At 51.6% G+C, this 16,600-nt stretch overlaps 6 protein-coding genes across 6 annotated transcripts; 3 read left to right on the plus strand and 3 right to left on the minus strand.

Moving 5' to 3' along the window:
- Positions 1–975: 975 nt before the first annotated feature.
- Positions 976–2,557, minus strand: J7T55_006207 (uncharacterized protein; the record flags this gene model as incomplete). Its single annotated transcript, XM_053141763.1, has 4 exons — positions 976–1,229; positions 1,281–1,970; positions 2,074–2,235; positions 2,371–2,557. The coding sequence occupies 4 exons, from the start codon at positions 2,555–2,557 to the stop codon at positions 976–978; spliced, it is 1,293 nt and encodes a 430-aa protein (XP_053000973.1).
- Positions 2,558–4,235: 1,678 nt separating this feature from the next.
- On the plus strand, positions 4,236–5,531 carry J7T55_006208 (uncharacterized protein; the record flags this gene model as incomplete). Its single annotated transcript, XM_053141774.1, has 4 exons — positions 4,236–4,845; positions 4,919–5,237; positions 5,336–5,394; positions 5,464–5,531. 4 exons carry the CDS (start codon positions 4,236–4,238, stop codon positions 5,529–5,531), a joined length of 1,056 nt encoding a protein of 351 aa, XP_053000974.1.
- A 305-nt stretch (positions 5,532–5,836) lies between these two features.
- J7T55_006209 (uncharacterized protein) lies at positions 5,837–6,503 on the minus strand (the record flags this gene model as incomplete). The annotated part of the gene is made up of 2 exons (XM_053141785.1): positions 5,837–6,360; positions 6,491–6,503. 2 exons carry the CDS (start codon positions 6,501–6,503, stop codon positions 5,837–5,839), a joined length of 537 nt encoding a protein of 178 aa, XP_053000975.1.
- A 2,077-nt stretch (positions 6,504–8,580) lies between these two features.
- J7T55_006210 (uncharacterized protein) lies at positions 8,581–9,880 on the plus strand (the record flags this gene model as incomplete). Its single annotated transcript, XM_053141796.1, has 2 exons — positions 8,581–8,806; positions 8,898–9,880. 2 exons carry the CDS (start codon positions 8,581–8,583, stop codon positions 9,878–9,880), a joined length of 1,209 nt encoding a protein of 402 aa, XP_053000976.1.
- An 827-nt stretch (positions 9,881–10,707) lies between these two features.
- Positions 10,708–13,863, plus strand: J7T55_006211 (uncharacterized protein; the record flags this gene model as incomplete). Its single annotated transcript, XM_053141807.1, has 1 exon — positions 10,708–13,863. The coding sequence occupies one exon, from the start codon at positions 10,708–10,710 to the stop codon at positions 13,861–13,863; it is 3,156 nt and encodes a 1,051-aa protein (XP_053000977.1).
- Positions 13,864–14,703: 840 nt separating this feature from the next.
- Positions 14,704–15,531, minus strand: J7T55_006212 (uncharacterized protein; the record flags this gene model as incomplete). Its single annotated transcript, XM_053141819.1, has 1 exon — positions 14,704–15,531. The coding sequence occupies one exon, from the start codon at positions 15,529–15,531 to the stop codon at positions 14,704–14,706; it is 828 nt and encodes a 275-aa protein (XP_053000978.1).
- Positions 15,532–16,600: the final 1,069 nt, after the last annotated feature.

Consider the following 16,600-nt stretch of genomic DNA (forward strand, 5'->3'; position numbering starts at 1 on the left):
CTCCAGAACGGTTTCAATCGTGTGCCGAAAGACACGTTACGTCGGCGCCTGGCAGTTGTTGTTGTTGGGCCAATGACTCGAAGCAGGGTAGGATGAATCTAAATCTCTTCAATTGACCCATGAAGCCGACCGCAGCTCGCTTGTGATGGGACACAACTGTTGAGGGCCATGTCATGAGCCCCAGCTTAAAAATGCATCATCCCAGAACAAGATTGGCACCTTTTGAACACCATCTTAGATGCACAGCGCAGCACACACACCAAGAAGTTCGAAAATGGGACGTCATGTCGAGCGGGTAAGAATTTGAAGCCGCATCTGTGGGCACCGATGACCTCTCGGAAGATGTGCCGGGTGCCTTGAAGGATGGTTCAAATCGACCGCCTGATTGCGGCGGTTTGCTGACGGTGATCCTCGGCCGCGTCCCGGTGCCACAGCGTCCCGCGACGTCTTTTGGTGCACATCGCCGCCTGTCGTCTCCGCTCGATCAATGGCCCATGCCGTGCAACTAATGCCGTGGTACATTCGTATTGGGCCTGGTCCCCTACAGGATCAGTAATTGTTTGGCTGAGAATGTGCTTGTCCGGAGCTAAATGCCAGAAACGATCCCGGAAAACACCGGTCGTTCTAGGCATTGCAAGATTATGATGTTGGAGGACGAGGCTTGAGAGTCGCACAGCTTGATACTAATGTGACTGGTAAATTCCGTCATGCCAATGCAAGACACTTATGCATCCAAGACCACAAGAGGCTAATCTCTGACCACCGGGTACAGCACCCAGGCATGCATACATTATCAGATGCAGAGGTTATACATGGTAAATACAACATGCACCATTTGTGATCTCTCACAAATCGTGTTCCGTCTCTTCCACCGGGAAGACAAAATAAAACAATCCCGAACGCCGCCGCTCCCAGAAAGCAATAATGCGTCAAACAGGCATTAGTTTAGTCCAGTCCAGTCAAAGTCCAGCTGGGTCACCGTGCTGGCCGGTACGGCTCATAACGTCTCGGCTCCTGGGGCAACTGAGCGTCCCAATCCGCTCCCGAATATCTGGAAGTTGGTGATACAGTAGGCGAGGTCACCGATATTGCCGGCATTTCCACAGGAGCAGACGGCGACATGGAGACTGGTCTTTCGCTATCTGTTGACATCTCATGGATCTCTGCCGGCAAATTCCCAAAACCGGGGTGATGTTTGACGGCTTCGAACGCACCCGGCGACCACGGGACTGATTGGCCATCAGGTGAGGGGTGCCAGCTCCTGCGAGGGTCAGACGTACTTTCCAAATCTGAGGCCGTCATTGAGTGGTAACTCGGGTGTCCGCCCGCATCGGAGGCTCCGAAGGGTGCGGGCTCCTTGCTAATGCGATTGAATGGTGATTGCGTGCCCATGGCATGAACCTCTTCATAAGCGGCGCCACTTCTGCGTTTCCGGTAGCGACAAAAGAAGAAGAGCGCGGCGGCGAGGAGCGCAACTCCCGCAGCAGCTGACCCCGCGATGGCCCCGATTTTTGCGCCGCCGGAAAGACCACTGTCGTTGTCTTCTGCAGCCGGGTCCGACGTTGGTGTCGGCGTACTTGTTACTGTCGCAGTGGTGGTGTGCCCTGCGCTAGTTGTAGTCATCATGCTTGTTGTAGCCGTCTTGCTGGTGGTCCTGCTCGCTGTGGAAGACGTCGAAATGCTTGACTGTTGGGCCATCCATTCGTTCTTGGAGATGGACAGTGGCGTGTTTGAATCGGAGCAATGCAAACTCAAGACCTCCCAGGTGCTTTCCAGATCGTCAGGATCTTTTGCTGCGATGCATTTCGCGGAATTGGTCACAAAATCCCCACCGTTGCCGCAAAGACATTGGTTCATCTGGGGCACCGTGTTGCCGCTGCAACGTGAGTCGTCCGATGCATCGTTCAGGCATTGTTGCGTGCCAGAGGGATAGTCTGAGAAATCGTTCTTCACTGCTCTCCTGTGAACCGCTGCGAATGACGGAGTTGCGACAAGTAGTGGTAAAAGTAAAAGCCACCCTGATTGGGGTCTAAAATGCATCGTGGGTAAGGTGTATGAGGTACGGTGCGGTACGTCGTGGTGTGGGCAGGCGTGGGGGCCTGTTGAGCTTATTTGGTGGGCCCTTGCAGGACGACAGAAGCAAATTGTCGATGAAGATCGTCAAGGCACTCGCCGGTGCTCCGTCAATTGAATGAGCTCGTCGTTTGGGATTTTCCAAGACAACTGAATCAGGGCCTGGAGGAATTTTTCAGTAATGTTTTGTGTAGAGAGGAAAGGATTTAGACGCCGAACAGGAGGCCAACGGCGTCATTAACATTAAGCATGCTTTGGGGCAGGCGCTAAATGACTGCCTCTAGCTCTAGCACCAACAGGTCGGGTTGCGGCTGAGCTCGCAGCCCCAGGAGGAGGAGGATGAGGAAGAGAGACTGGCAGGGTCCAATCTCCGAGGGGAGGCAGTCCAGACGTCAGAGTCACGGTCATAGCCATGGCCATAGCCGGTGCTATGCCATGGCATCGCCGCTCCTGGACCAGTTGGGTCGTGTCGGCTCCTGCCCATGCCCCGTCCGAATGGCCAGTCTAGCCTGCGCTGTGGCTGACATGGCTGTGGATTGTGGGCACTGGGCAGGCTTCTGCAGGAGCCATCCAGGTCATTAGGCGTAGGATGCCGATCCTGAGCTTGACTTGGTCTACGGTGTAGACAGGAGGGGTTTAGCCAAGGCCAACAAGCGCAGGTAGGCACGGTAGGGTCGGTGTTTGTGATGTGACGGCGACTAGGGTCCTGTTCGTCTGTTTGGCGACGTGCATTCTCAGTCACTCGGCGGCAATCGACGTGTCACAGCGTCCCAAGCGACAGGATAGCCGCTTGCCACCCACGGGATGAAAAGCGACAAAGGTCGCGCAGATGGTGTGAAATGTGGCGCAAATCTGCGACTGAAAGCAAGTCTGCCTAAGGAAATGGGTGAGAACGAGAATGAGAGACGAAGTGCTGACTGCACCCGTAGTGCGGGAGGATTGTGGCTAGGGTCCGCTTCCAAACTGCCAGGCACCTAGGCACCCAGTTGTTGCTAAATATGGCAACGTTGCTTCGCCTTGCTCCTTCCTGCCTCTATGCCGTTGCCTGTCAGCAAACAATAGATAAGATAACAGAGCAATATGGGCAAGCAGTAAATGCAGTAAATCAACTCCTATCCATGAATCCACCTATCGCCAGGCTCGTCGTCGTCTTTGTCATCCTCTCCAGCCTTCAGCCACGATGGCTGGGCCCTCTTCCTACTGAGTGCTCCGCTCTACATGATATTAGAAGCCAAGTGCCAACGCATCTCCTAACAATTTGGTCTATGCCGGCCGTGGTGAGATTGCCGATATTGTTGATTTGTTGACCAACAAGAAAAGGGTTCTCCTCGATTTATTCTTCCGTAATCATCCAGTGTGCTGGTTCGGGTTGATAGGATGCAATTACCAGCCTGGTGGAGGAGCATTTGGAGATTAGTCTCAAGTACTCACATACCAATACCTTGCAACCCGTGGACATTGCCGTCGATGCTTCCTGGTCACGCCTCCCATGCTCAACCCCGCCTTCGCCTTCCAACTCGAAACATGAAACATGCAGTCCAACCACTCCTCACCCACCAATTGGCCCCCGGCCCTCGTTGCCGCATTGTGCGACCGGAGTCCCCATGACTATTCAAGGTTTGTGCTATGAAGCTTCATTCATGCTAAGGTTTCCAAGATCTCCCAAGGAAGCCTCCGTGGAAGCCACTCCCGTCTTGGGTCCCGCTCTGGCCGATGTCATGAGCAGCCGTTTACAAGGGGTCATCCCTTTTGGACTGCGAACTGAACTCAAGGTCGCGCTTCTCGAGTTGATTATTGGTTCATCTGAGGTTGAACAGACCTCGGGACCTGGGTTCCAGAATAGAGATCCACGCCCCTGTTCCTGGGTCACGCGTCTTGTTTTCGTGAGATCGGGGTTCTCCAACTATAGGCACAGCTAGTTCCATCTCATACCCCTTTTCCTTTCCTTCACAGCGGTCTTTCACGATCCAATGCATTTAGCTGTGTCCCAGAGTGTAATGATACACTTTTGTACTGGGTATCATTCTTCATCTCCATAACGGGTCTCGACCTACGTCACGACCTCCTTCTATCCATCCATCTATCCCCAGGCCCCGCTACGTTTCAAGAGACGTCACCCCCTCTCCTTTGGCAGTTAGGTCTGAGGCCAAAGAGACGTCACAATGCTGAGCAGTAATTTCGCCTACGTCTGGGTTCTTGTACTCCTCGAGACACCTGCCTACGTGTGTGCATACGACCCAAGTTCCGGCTCCATCGCTTCTGGTGACCTGGGCGTGGCAGCACCGTATGGCCTTCCTCCGAGCAAGTTCAAGTCAGATACCGACAAGCCCGACGACGCAGCCGCGTTCAACATTACTGGGTATGACGTCTCCACCGACAGTACGCCTCAGTCTGTGGACGGATGGAAGCTCGAGGCAGCTGTCAAGCAAGCCGTGTCCTTGTCGGACGCCACGAACTCGTCTGTCAACAAGGACCAAGTGTTCGAGGCAACGACTCTATACATCAAAGCACCTGACAATATGAAAATGGACGATACCTGGAGGATGTGTGCTGTCGTATACCCAGGGCTAACGAACAACGTGGACAATTCTACCACGCTGGATGGTTCGTGCAATAACGTGCTCTCGACGGATTGCATCCAAGCACTCTCTGTAGGTGCCGGTGGAGCCACCACGAATGGCATGGACACAAGTGGAAACTGTACAAGTTTCGTTCTGCCAGCAAGATGCACCGATTCTTTCCCATCTGACAGCCTCAGAACCACGGCGATTGGTATGTTCTCTCCCCAAAACCAGTTAAGTCTTTTCGCTCCCGGCCGTGGAGTCTAACATCAGACTACGCGCAGCAATCAACCAGACCGTACTTGACGACAATCGCTTCTACGCGTTCGGCAGCGAGCCAACGGACTCCGGAGATGCCACCGCGGCTGGTGAGGCAGCCCGCCAGAACGTCTGGACCGTTTTGACCATCTTCGGCCACCTGTCGTCCAGCGGAACTCGATCTTCAACCAACGTCGGGGTACAATGTGTCCGCGCGATTAATGGGACCACCGATAATGTTACCTCTGGTGCAGGCCGGCTCCGGCCTGATTTCCTGACTTGGGCAACAAATTACAAGACCAGCGCGATCGGAGCTGTCTTACTGGCGGGCTGGCTTATGAATATGTAGGGTACGACTCCTACAGTCTTGTGATGAAAAGGCAAGATGCTGTGATACTTTAATTCACCCCAAATGCCGTATCGAGGAACCCGCTGGATATCAGAGCAGAACAGAATGGCCGGGCTTCGCTCTGCATGGAGATTGAATGCTTTGTAGACTACAGTCAGTCTTCAGAAATCATGACTTAATGAAGCTACCTAAGAAATGTTACTCTCGGCTGTTGCTGTACAGCCGTGGACCTCATGATTAACACCCAAGCTGAAAAAGGCCAGATTATTGTGCCCAGAGGCATTCAATGATTGTATGAACATGAAGAATATGAAAAAATTGATTGAGTGAGAGCAATTCTGGACCACACGCTGTCACTTCGGAAAGCGAAATCTTGCTCCTTGAAATCTTGCTCCTCGAAATCTTGCTCCTCGAAATCTTCTTTTTTTCCACCTGCAATTGACCCTACTTTCGGGGCGAACAGTAAGCAAGCTGCAATAGGCTCCCAATTCTGATGTTGCAAGATTCGTTGATTCGGTTGATTGCTCGTGCCTTCTTTGGGAGGTAAATAACTGAACCTCGCTTCTCCGTATCTATAGATGGACAAGGTCCTGACTTATATTCGCATTCGTCTTAGGAGTTCTCCCGCCAGTCCAAGCATGTATGCACTCCCAACAGTCCAAAACTGATATCCAAACCATGCAAAGCAACTCTCTGGTTTGGCCAAGTCCACATCATAGATGTAGTAAGCCATCGCCGCCGCGACGCCACCGACAGAGCCGATGTAGTACAACGGGCCGAACCCTGCCCACACTCCGCAAACTGCCAGCAGCGCGACCTGAGCAAAGGTCAAAAGACCTACCAACGGCTTGGTGCCGTTCTTGAACCGCACCGCCATGTTCTTCACGCCGGCCGCCTCGTCGTCCGCGATATCCTGGTGGGAATAGATGACACTGTATGTCACGGTCCATAGGGCATTCGACCCAAACATGGTCACGGTTGGCCAAACAATGTGAGCATCGAGGGGGTCCATTCCCAGGGCGGCAACGGAGAAGAAAATGGCCCACGCAAAGGGGACTCCGAGAACGACTTCCGGGTAGTAGGTGACGCGTTTCATCAGGGCGTAGACGCAAAATAGCACTACTGTGACAGTAGTGTGGAAAAGACAGGTTGAGGAAACTCCCAGGTTAATCACAACAATGTAGAGGAGAATTGCCTGAATGAGAGTGAAGATATGGCCCTGCGTAGTTGTGACAGCCCCTCTGGCTACAGGACGGTGACATGTTCGCCTTACGCAGCGGTCGAATTTCTGGTCCACGGTATCGTTCCAGGTGCAGGCCACTCCGCGAAGTAACAAACTGAATGGTAAGAGAACCAAGGCCCAGGGAAGTAAAAGCTTGGGCCCGAGGGGTGTAGGGGCAATGCAAGACGCGTAGGTGAAGCCGATTAGATACGGAAAATAATACGCGTAAAACCCCCCTGGCCTGTCAAGGCGCATGAGTTGGCCATAGGGAATCCATGGCGGTGGTAATTTCGAGAGCAAACCCCGGGTTGGGTCCCTATAAGGAGGGAGGCCCGGGAACAACTCCTTTTTCTCCATGTCTTACTTCTCGAAATAATGAAAGTACACGGGTCTTATGTTCAATGGTAATCGATCGCAAGGGCAACATCACTTCACTGGTGGCGGAAGAGCTCTATTTACGTGAATAAAGGACACGATCAGATCACAACAGATGAGCATATCCAAGCTGACGTGATTTCAGCTTCTTGAAGATCTGGTCAGATCTTGATTTAGGTGTGCTTGAGCACATCAGCCAACAGAGGAATCTCATTGCGTCGGATTGATGACGAGTCTTGAATCGTATCTGTTGATAAAGAGGAAGAAAACGTGTTCACGCAGTCATGTACTCAGTACAGTGGGAGCAAATGTTGGTTGAAAAACGAAGTGTAAAATAGACAATGACTTTCGGGCTAGTCGCTCAAGTGCTGACAGACAGCAAATCTTCATCCTCACATGAATGACCGACCATCTTGGCTCCGTATTGAAATGAGTGCTGCCATTGATTCCGGGAGAAATTATCTTGAGCCAATGACGGCCGCAGAATTGTTCCAAAAGTTGGTGTTGGCTAGACAGACAAGGGCTTGCAGCCACAAGAAATTGCCAGGGTCGCATGAAGGATTTCATTCTAGTCTGCCAATCGAAGGTACGCACCAGTACCTTTGGACGGACCCGTCGTGGGGTGATGACGAGTGTAAGAGCGGAGGCGGACTTCCTTTTCCCGTTGCACAACATTGAGCTGCGAGGCTCATTGAGCTTTGCCTCACTCCTGCAGTGTCTAGTGCGGTGGATTTCTCCATACAAAATCGATGGTCATTCATTCTGCGTAGCATTAGGCCGCCCTTTTACCTATGTAACCCACATGATCCTTAGTATCTGCATTGATTGGAAAAGGCCTGAATTCGTAGGCGCCCAATGGTAGCATACCAGCTTGGAATTTGATATCTCGGGGCCAGGACGTCAAGCAGAATGACCAGATTTTCCGGTCCGACATACTACTGAAACTCACTCTTAGAATTGAAGTAATGGTAATTGGTGAAATCTTGCAACATATCGAAATTTCCTGGTGAGATGCTTCATAGATATCACAAAATTCCGTGGCCAAAGACCGACGTAGGTAGCTGAGAGGAAAGTTTTCTCGCGCTCCCTCGTAAGTGCCTAATTGTCATCTTCCAACGGCCCCCAACTACCCGTTGATGGACTATGTAACGGTCGGTCAATCTGCAAGCCCATAGACGGTGTTGTGAAGCAGCCGGAGTGGCGGACGTTGTGCGACCCATCCTTTCAATCCGCCACCGGCCCCCAAACATGATTTGCATCACACTATTGGCGCTGATACAAGTTCCCGACGCCGAGGACCTGGCACTGCCAAAGACTTTGATACCTCTCAAGTCTCCCGTCTTACCTAGGTAGCTGCTAGGCCCCAGCATCTCCCACCTGGGTAGCTGAATGAGGTGCTAACACTGGCAGCAGAGAATTGTGCAGATCTAAGCGACTTGTTCCAAATGAATGATGACTTTTCACCGGATCCTGTCGTCAATAATGTGGATAGCTCTTTCAGCCAATGGCCGGAACGTTCAAGATGCGTTCTTTGGGTGGTAGTTGGGGGGGGGGGGCAAGCTTTCCCTTCGGATACGCTACAGCCATGCCTGCATGATGACTGCGTTGTGGCTGGTCCTACCCGGAAAAGATAGAAGAGGATACAAGATGCGGGCAAGCGCACAGTTGGGGCCTCTCACTCCATCCGCTCTACTGCCATTATTCTTACGGCAGACAGAGACTCTTCGCATCAGCTAGCTGAGATGCCGATCCCGAGGGCAGACACCTCCAGCTTGGAAGGCGGCCTATTCGCTGACCGTAGAGGGACCATCCTCGGTGTTGCGATCATGTTCATGGTGCTCTGCACCCTTATCCTCATTTTACGATTCATTTCTCGTCGATCCGAGAAGAGGCCAATATGCGCTGAAGATTGGATCATGATTCCTGCCTGGATCGTCTTGATGGGCCACTGTGCCGGTGCCATCTGTGGTAAGTCGACTGCGAAGCTGTAGACTGATATTTACTATTTTGGTCACTGCCGCCAGTGAGCATCGTCGCTAATGGACGATCCATACTCAAGGTGTCCGCTACGGTGGTATGGGCCGACACGAAGCATATGTTCTCCAGTACGAGCCCGAAGCGATGGTGTCTTGGGCGCAGGTCCTCTTCGCGACCAGCATCACCTTGGGAATTGCTATCCCACTGGAGAAGACGTCGATTCTACTGCTCTATATCCGCATATTTCGAGTCCATCACTGGTTCCGCTACGCAAATTACCTGTTGATTGCCTATATCTGGATGTGGGGCTTGAGCGTGTGCCTTGTCACGATCTTCGCATGCAAACCAGTCCCTTTTCAATGGGAGCAGTACGCGGGTGCTACTGACGGCGTGTGCATCGACCAGCTTGCCTTCTTCCGCTGGGTCGGCCCACCGAACATAATCCACGACGTTGTTATGTTGGTCATCCCTCTGCCCGTGGTCTGGAAGTTGCAGATGCAACTCAGGCAGAAGTTGGCCCTCAGTTGTGTCTTCCTGGTCGGATCACTGCAAGTTTCCTCTGACCCCAGCTACTTCCCAAGCTCTGAGCTGATGACAACGCATGAATACAGTGGTTGCGTTGCCTCCTCCATTCGTACGGCTCTCTTCTTCCAACTCAACGCCTTCTCTGACAACACCTGGGCCTCCATCGACCTCATCTCGTGGATAGTCGCCGAGCCAGGTGCCATCTTCATTTGTGCCTGCATGCCAGCACTGTGGCCAATGATAGTACATTATGGCCCGAGCATGTTGAAGCTCAGAAGCTCTAAGGTTCAATCCGATCGCTATGTAGGGGATATCGAGGGCATGCGGAGCGGCTTCTCGGGTGCCTACAGCGGAAATCAACGATCCAATCTTGGGACAGGTGAATTTATTCGGTTGAGCAATTTTGAAGATGGATCAAGCCGAGGAACCGTCCAAGACCACTTCAAAATCATGAACCCTCCGGATACAGACTTTCAGGCAAGTGACGGGGATGGTGGAGTTCCGAGGACTACTTATGTACCGAGTCTAAGGGGCAAGTGAGGAAGAGGATGCATTTGCAGAATGTGACAATTCCTGTCAGGGTAGATATTTTGCCTTACATTCTTATCAAAGTTTAGTGCTGTCAATTCCGATGGCTAGTCCAAGTATAGTGCTGATTTTGCGTCCTTGAAATGATGACTCGTTGACGTTGAAGCCGGCATGGTACCTGTATTGTATCTACAGCTTGAATCCCAAAGCCTCCTAGCCATCACATGTGACGGCCTCCTTGGGTCCCTTGGACTACTGAACAATTGCTGACGTGATACCGGGAGCATGCTGACATTAGGTAGGTACTTTACTCAAGATGGAGCTTGACTGCAACCCCCTGCCACCCCCCTTCCGCCCTTCCCGCCTTTCAGCAAGAGACGTACTCCCTCCATATTAGATACAATAAAGTACCTGCTGTTGGTACTTTTGCGGACTTTTTGTTGGTGACAGCTGTCCGCGTCACTGTTCACAAATCACCCAATGATGCTTGGTTGTGTGGAAGCTGCTGTGACGCTGGCAGCAAGTAAGATTGCTGTGCGAAGTCTGATGCGCTAATTGACGTGCGCCCCCAAACGTTGACAACACAGACGAACAAAGAAGGTCCTGCCACTCAGAACCTTGGACACGGTCGTGATCTTGCCCTTGTTTTCGTATCCCCCCACTGTTTCAAAACCAGTGCCCTTTGCAAAGACTTGTAACACGCATCGTCGTGCCACTTTGTTGTGAAAGCTCCTCGGTCGCATCAGTGAATTGACACAACAAAGTTGTTGTGTCAAGACTACCCAGGGAGACAAAGACGCAACCTTCAGAACAGCAGATCTGCATCACTGCTTGCCCAAATGCAACTTCCTGGCGATATAGGGAGGCGTCTGCTGCCGTCCCATGTGGATGACATCGCCCAACATGAGCCGCACCGCGTGTTTTATTCCGTAACTAAGACGAACAATCCCCAGGATGGTTTCCGCGACATTACCTCGAAGACATTTGCGCGAGCCGTCGACCGCTGTGCATGGCACATCGAGGAAAACCTCGGCCAGGGCTGGGGCCAGGACTTCCCAACGCTCTGTTACATTGGTCCTCAGGACCTTGTCTATGGCATCTTGGTCCTCGCTTGCGTCAAGACGGGCTACAAAGTCCTCCTCAACTCTGCTCGCGAAACACTTGAGTCGCATCTGTCACTCCTCGAGAAGACGAACTGTAATAACTTCCTGCTCCCGCCGAGCTTTTCCCTGCCAGTTGTCAAGCAGATTCTATCTTCTCGGCAAATGACTGTGCTCGAGATTCCCAGCTTGCAGTATTGGATTAACGACTCTTGGGCCGGTACCGACAAGCCATATCCATACGTGAAGTCTTTTGACGAAGGCAAGCACGACCCTTTTGCTGTCTTACATACGTCTGGCTCTACTGGTCCACCGAAGCCAATCGTGCAAGCACTTGGTTCTTTATCAGCCGAGGATGCCTTTACAGCTTTGCCAGACATGGGGTACGAAGGAACATGGCCAGCTACTTCTTCCGGAACCAGATTGTATGGCGCCTTTCCACACTTTCACTGCGCCGGTCTGCATATGCTCCTCCCCGTTTCCATCTTCTCTGGATTTACTCTCGTTCTCGGGCCCTTCCCTCCTTCTCCAGAGGTCGCAAACTCCGTCCACGTTCACGGAAACGTCCAGGAAACCATTCTCGCACCAATCACACTCGTCGAACTCACAAAGAACCCGGAGTACCTGAGGAACCTCTCGCGATTGAAGCAGGTTACTTTTGGCGGCGGGCCACTCCCCCAGGCAGTTGGAGACCTCATAGCCTCCAAAACTCGCCTGCTAAACGGCCTCGGCACAACAGAGACAGGCCAACATCCCCTCCAACTGAGCGACCCAGAAGACTGGTTGTACATGAGAACAAGCCCTGTTCTGGGCCAGGAATACCGCCAGATATCTAGCGACTTGTACGAGCAGTTCATTGTCCGGAAACCAGAATTCCAACTCTTCCAAGGCGTTTTCTACAATTTCCCGGAACTCAACGAATGGCCAATGAAAGACCTCTACTCCAAACACCCTACGAAGGACGGTGTTTGGTTGTACCGCGGCAGAGCAGATGATGTCATCGTCTTCTCCACTGGCGAGAAGCTCGACCCTATCGAGATAGAGAGCACTATCAATGCGGACCCAGCTATAACGTCGGCTCTAATCACTGGTGATGGCCACTTCCAGTCCAGTCTTCTTGTTGAGGCGGTCCGTCCGCCTACCACCGAAGCTGAGAAGGAACACTTACTGAGCATAATCTGGCCTTCAATTCAAGCCGCGAATAAGCAATGCCCCTCCCATGGGAGGATTCATAGGGACATGGTCTTGTTTACGAGCTCTGATAAGCCAATGCTGAGAGCCGGCAAGGGTACGGTTCAGCGTAAGATGACGCTTAAGTTGTATGCCTCGGAGCTGGATGCTCTTTACAAGGCTAGCGAGGAGTTCGTACGCGTATCTGCGGATGGCGGCAATGGTGGCGGACGAAGTGCCGGAGACCTTGTAATGGACGTTATCACCAAATTCACGGACATCGATGTGCAAGGATTGGCGCCGGAGGCAGACCTCTTCGAGCTTGGACTGGATTCTCTTCAAGTCATGACGATGGCGAGAGCATTGAACTACTTCTTTGTGCAGCGCGGAGCGACGTCGAAGCCCCTCGAACCCAAAATAATTTACCTAAATCCCAGCATCAGCGGTCTAACCAAAGCGGTGGGCGATCTGATGGAGGGCAAAGACCCAGCGCAGACGGCGAAGACTGAAGAGGAGAAAATGGAGCAACTCTACAAGACCCAGGTCATGGATCTTCCCATAATTGCGAAACATGCTTCTCCGAGGCCACATGATGGGTCAACGGTGATCATTACGGGCTCATCTGGATCACTCGGCTCGTACATCCTGGACTCGCTGAATAGCAATCCGCGCATTTCTAGAGTATACTGTCTGAATCGCGGTCCTCAAAGCGCAGATAGACAGCAGCAGTCGCAGGCTACGAAAGGACTGAAGCCAGTCTCTACAGACAAGGTCATCTTCCTCGACGCAGACCTCTCGAAACCCCGACTTGGCCTTTCGTCAGACCAGTACAGAAAGCTGCTTGAGGATACGACGCATGTTATCCACAACGCATGGACAGTCGACTTCAATCTCTCGCTGAATTCATACTCTACTCAGATAGCTGCCGTGCGAAGACTGATCGACTTCTCAGTAAGCTCTCGATTCGAGGCCAGAGTGTTCTTCATCTCGAGTGTCAGTGCGGTCTCGAACTGGAAGCCTGCCAACGCTGAGCAGCCAAATGAAACGGTTTGTATTCCGGAAGAGGTGTTGTGCGACTGGCACGTTGCACACGGGAATGGATATGGACGATCCAAGCTCGTGGCCGAGAGCATCCTTGCTGAGGGTGCCAGGGAGTCCGGCATCCCAGTCACGCTATGTCGTGTCGGCCAGGTAGCTGGCCCAACTACGGGGGCCGGAGTTTGGCCGAAGCAGGAGTGGCTACCCAGCTTAATCGCGAGTTCTAAGCATCTCAAGAAGTTACCTAACTCCCTCGGTCAGATGAACACCGTGGACTGGATCCCGGTGGACCTCCTCGCAAAGGTCGTCGTCGAGTTGGCTGTCAATGCCGCCTCCAGCAAAGGCAATGATGCTGCCGCCGCTGTATTCCACGCTGCTAATCCGCGTCAAAATACGTGGGACAAGCTAGTACCCATCATTGCTCGTGGTCTCTCGGACGATGTTGAGGTGGTGTCCCTGGAGACGTGGGTGCAGGCCCTGCGAAAGACTGCTGATGGAGAAAACCACGAGGCACAGAACCCGGCTGTCAAACTCGTCGACTTCTTCGAAAGTTTGGTGGACAACAAGGATAAGGAACCCTTCTTGCTGGACACGAAACGAGCATCGGCGGTTTCGGAAACTTTGGCTGGCTTGGAGCCCGTCAAGGAAGAGTGGGTGGAGAGATGGATGACACAGTGGCATTTCTGATCGATACCTGGTTTAACTGTGACGGTACGGCTGCATCAAACTGCACTAGGCTTCCGAATCAATTTTCGTGATGCTAAATTTCGCTTTCTGGAAAAAAGGACCTAGCCATGGCACTTCTGCGATAGCGTAGTCTTGGGACACTGGTCTCCAAATCTACCCTCATCTGGATTCTACGTTAGGCTTCGTGTTCCTGAGATTGGTTGCCGGGTAGAGCGTATTCGGGGCCACCAACTCATGTCAATGCTTCATAGGCCATCTCTGAGCCGATTGTAGGATCATCGCAGTCGCGTCACCCCGTTGCTGTCTCTTATCAAGCGACGGCCTAAGGCATTGGCCGTGGAATTCATGCCTGAAATCTTTGTATTTTTCCAAGGATTCGACTAATGTGCACATCATGTTGTTGTAGAGAAACAAAGAAGAAGCAAACTATCATTTCTGCGACAATGAGCCAGCTCTAGGATCGGACCATGGAGATACGGTACTAGATTGCGTCTCAACATCGATCTCCCGTGGCGTTGGTGACGCTGTCAAGGTTGACGTCTGGATCCCTTAGTACCTGGCGAGAGGTGGTGCGGCCATGAGAACTTCAAATGACACAATTATGACGATGGATTCATAATTCGACACGCAAACCACTGGGTGTCATTTCTGTGTCTATATGAGTAAGGTGTCTATGTCTACCTAGATAACGATGCTTTTATAAATTTCTAAATGCAAGAGAATTCTATCTTTTATTAGAAGGGGACTTGTGGGCAAGACGGCAATAAGGCATGAAACTTTCTCCACGAGAAGGAGACAGGATCAGCAGCTGTAATAAGTCTCAATCATCATGATGCCGACTCATTTCCGAAACAGTCGCCAGAACTTGAAGAAACGCCGCTTTCCTTTCGACTTCTTCGTTCTTGTCGCGCCTCTTCGCTGGCTTCTATCACCCGATCCACCCATCCCACGACTGCCAGTCTGTCCCTCAGCGCGCTCAGGCACAGACACACTCGTCACCGCGCCCGCACTCTGCTGCTCACTTTGGTCCCACCGCATTTTCCGTCCATATTCCTCTGTATAACCCCTCGGAATCTCGCTCAAGTTGAGCATCAGCATATCGCTCCGATAAGCCTGGCCAAACGACCTGACCGACCCGAGCGCGCTCTTCTCACCCTTAGCAAGCTGCTTCTCAAGAATGAAGATAGGCGTGTACCGTGTGTGCCTAGTGTCAGGGTTTGGCAGGAACTGCCCCCTGATTCTTCTGCGTGTCCCATCATCGTAGTGAGCCGTGAACTCCCTCCCGTCTTGGAAGAAGTCCCTGCAGCTGTGGCCTGGGTATCGCCCACTGTGGCAGGGTTCGAGGGTTACAAACATGCCGTAGACTGTGGCCTGCACAGAATCATTCTGGCCCGCGAGATCTTTGAGGAGGTTCTCCTCTGCGTGGTTTTTCTTCTTCGTGCTTCCCTTGGCGAAAACATCACCTTCATAACCAATAATTCTTGCCAAGAGTTCGCAGGCCGCATTTGCTTGGATCCTGTTAGGAAACAGTGCTAAGTACATTCTGTTCAAGTAATCCTGTTCCTGGGGAGTTGGGTCGACTGTGTTGCCTGATAGGTCGGTGTACTTAATGTTGCCTGGACCCAGACCGAAGCCTGGAACGGCAGCAAGAACGAATTGAGAAGACATTCTTCCTGCAAAATGACGTTTTGGATGTGGTTTTATAAGGCTGGAAACCCCTCCATAGACCGTGAAATAAATAGTGATGAATGTAGTCTTCTGATGTGGAGGTATATATAAAGACTGCGGAAAGCTGAATGATGCAACAGTTCAACCTTATATATCTTGTCCTAGCTTTTACTCGCAGCTATAAAAACCAAAATGGGTCATCAAATCCTGTTCTAATATTAAAGATCATTTTCGTTTTGAAGCACCCCCCTGGAGGGAGGGGGGCGGAGACCGGCTGACAACTGAACGGGAGAATGCTGATTAGCGCAGCCGGCACTATTATAGAAGCGCCCGTTTCAGCCGCAACAGACAAGCGGACTGCGCATTTCACAGTGGTGGTCAGATGTGTGTAAGCAACCATTTGATATGTTGAGACGAGGCCAGAATTCTCTAAGACAAGAAGCCCCCACAAATGGGCTTTCTGAGATATAATGATGAGTATGGGATCGGATCATGGTATGCGAACCTTCAAAGGTGCTGACTTTCTCTTGGTAATGGATGCGCAGAGTGCGGTGGACAATATTCCAGTACATCGCTCCGAAAATTCGCTTAGCAGCTTCGCTCCCGGCGATGACTTAGTGGAGGGATACATCGAACCTACCTGAAACATTTATATGTGAACAGTAAGTATTTAAAAATCGCGCGATTAGAATCGACGATGACAAAGGAATAGTTTAATTCAAACAAGCTCTATACTATAGGGATTCATGTGGAGAAACTGTAACGCAGAAGAAACACATACATAAATCACAAAAGAGAAGACCGAAAGTAAAAGCGAGAGGGAGAGAAAAAACACTTTAATTCAATTATTTATTTTAAAAACTCCAGAATGAATTGGTCCGGGTACCCACTCGAGAGAATTTTGGATACTGGTACATCGGCTGAACAGAACCGCGTTGACGGCGAGTGACACTGTTGTCTAATGGAAGGTCGATGACATCCTGCTTGCCCAAATAGCACTTCAAAATAGCAATTTGAACTTGGGAATTCATCCCCAGAACTTATATGCAGGACTGTCTCTCAGGTTTGA

The sequence above is a fragment of the Diaporthe amygdali genome, assembly GCF_026229845.1.
Source record: "Diaporthe amygdali strain CAA958 chromosome Unknown NODE_1_length_4327563_cov_65_473760, whole genome shotgun sequence".
Lineage (NCBI taxonomy): Eukaryota > Fungi > Ascomycota > Sordariomycetes > Diaporthales > Diaporthaceae > Diaporthe > Diaporthe amygdali.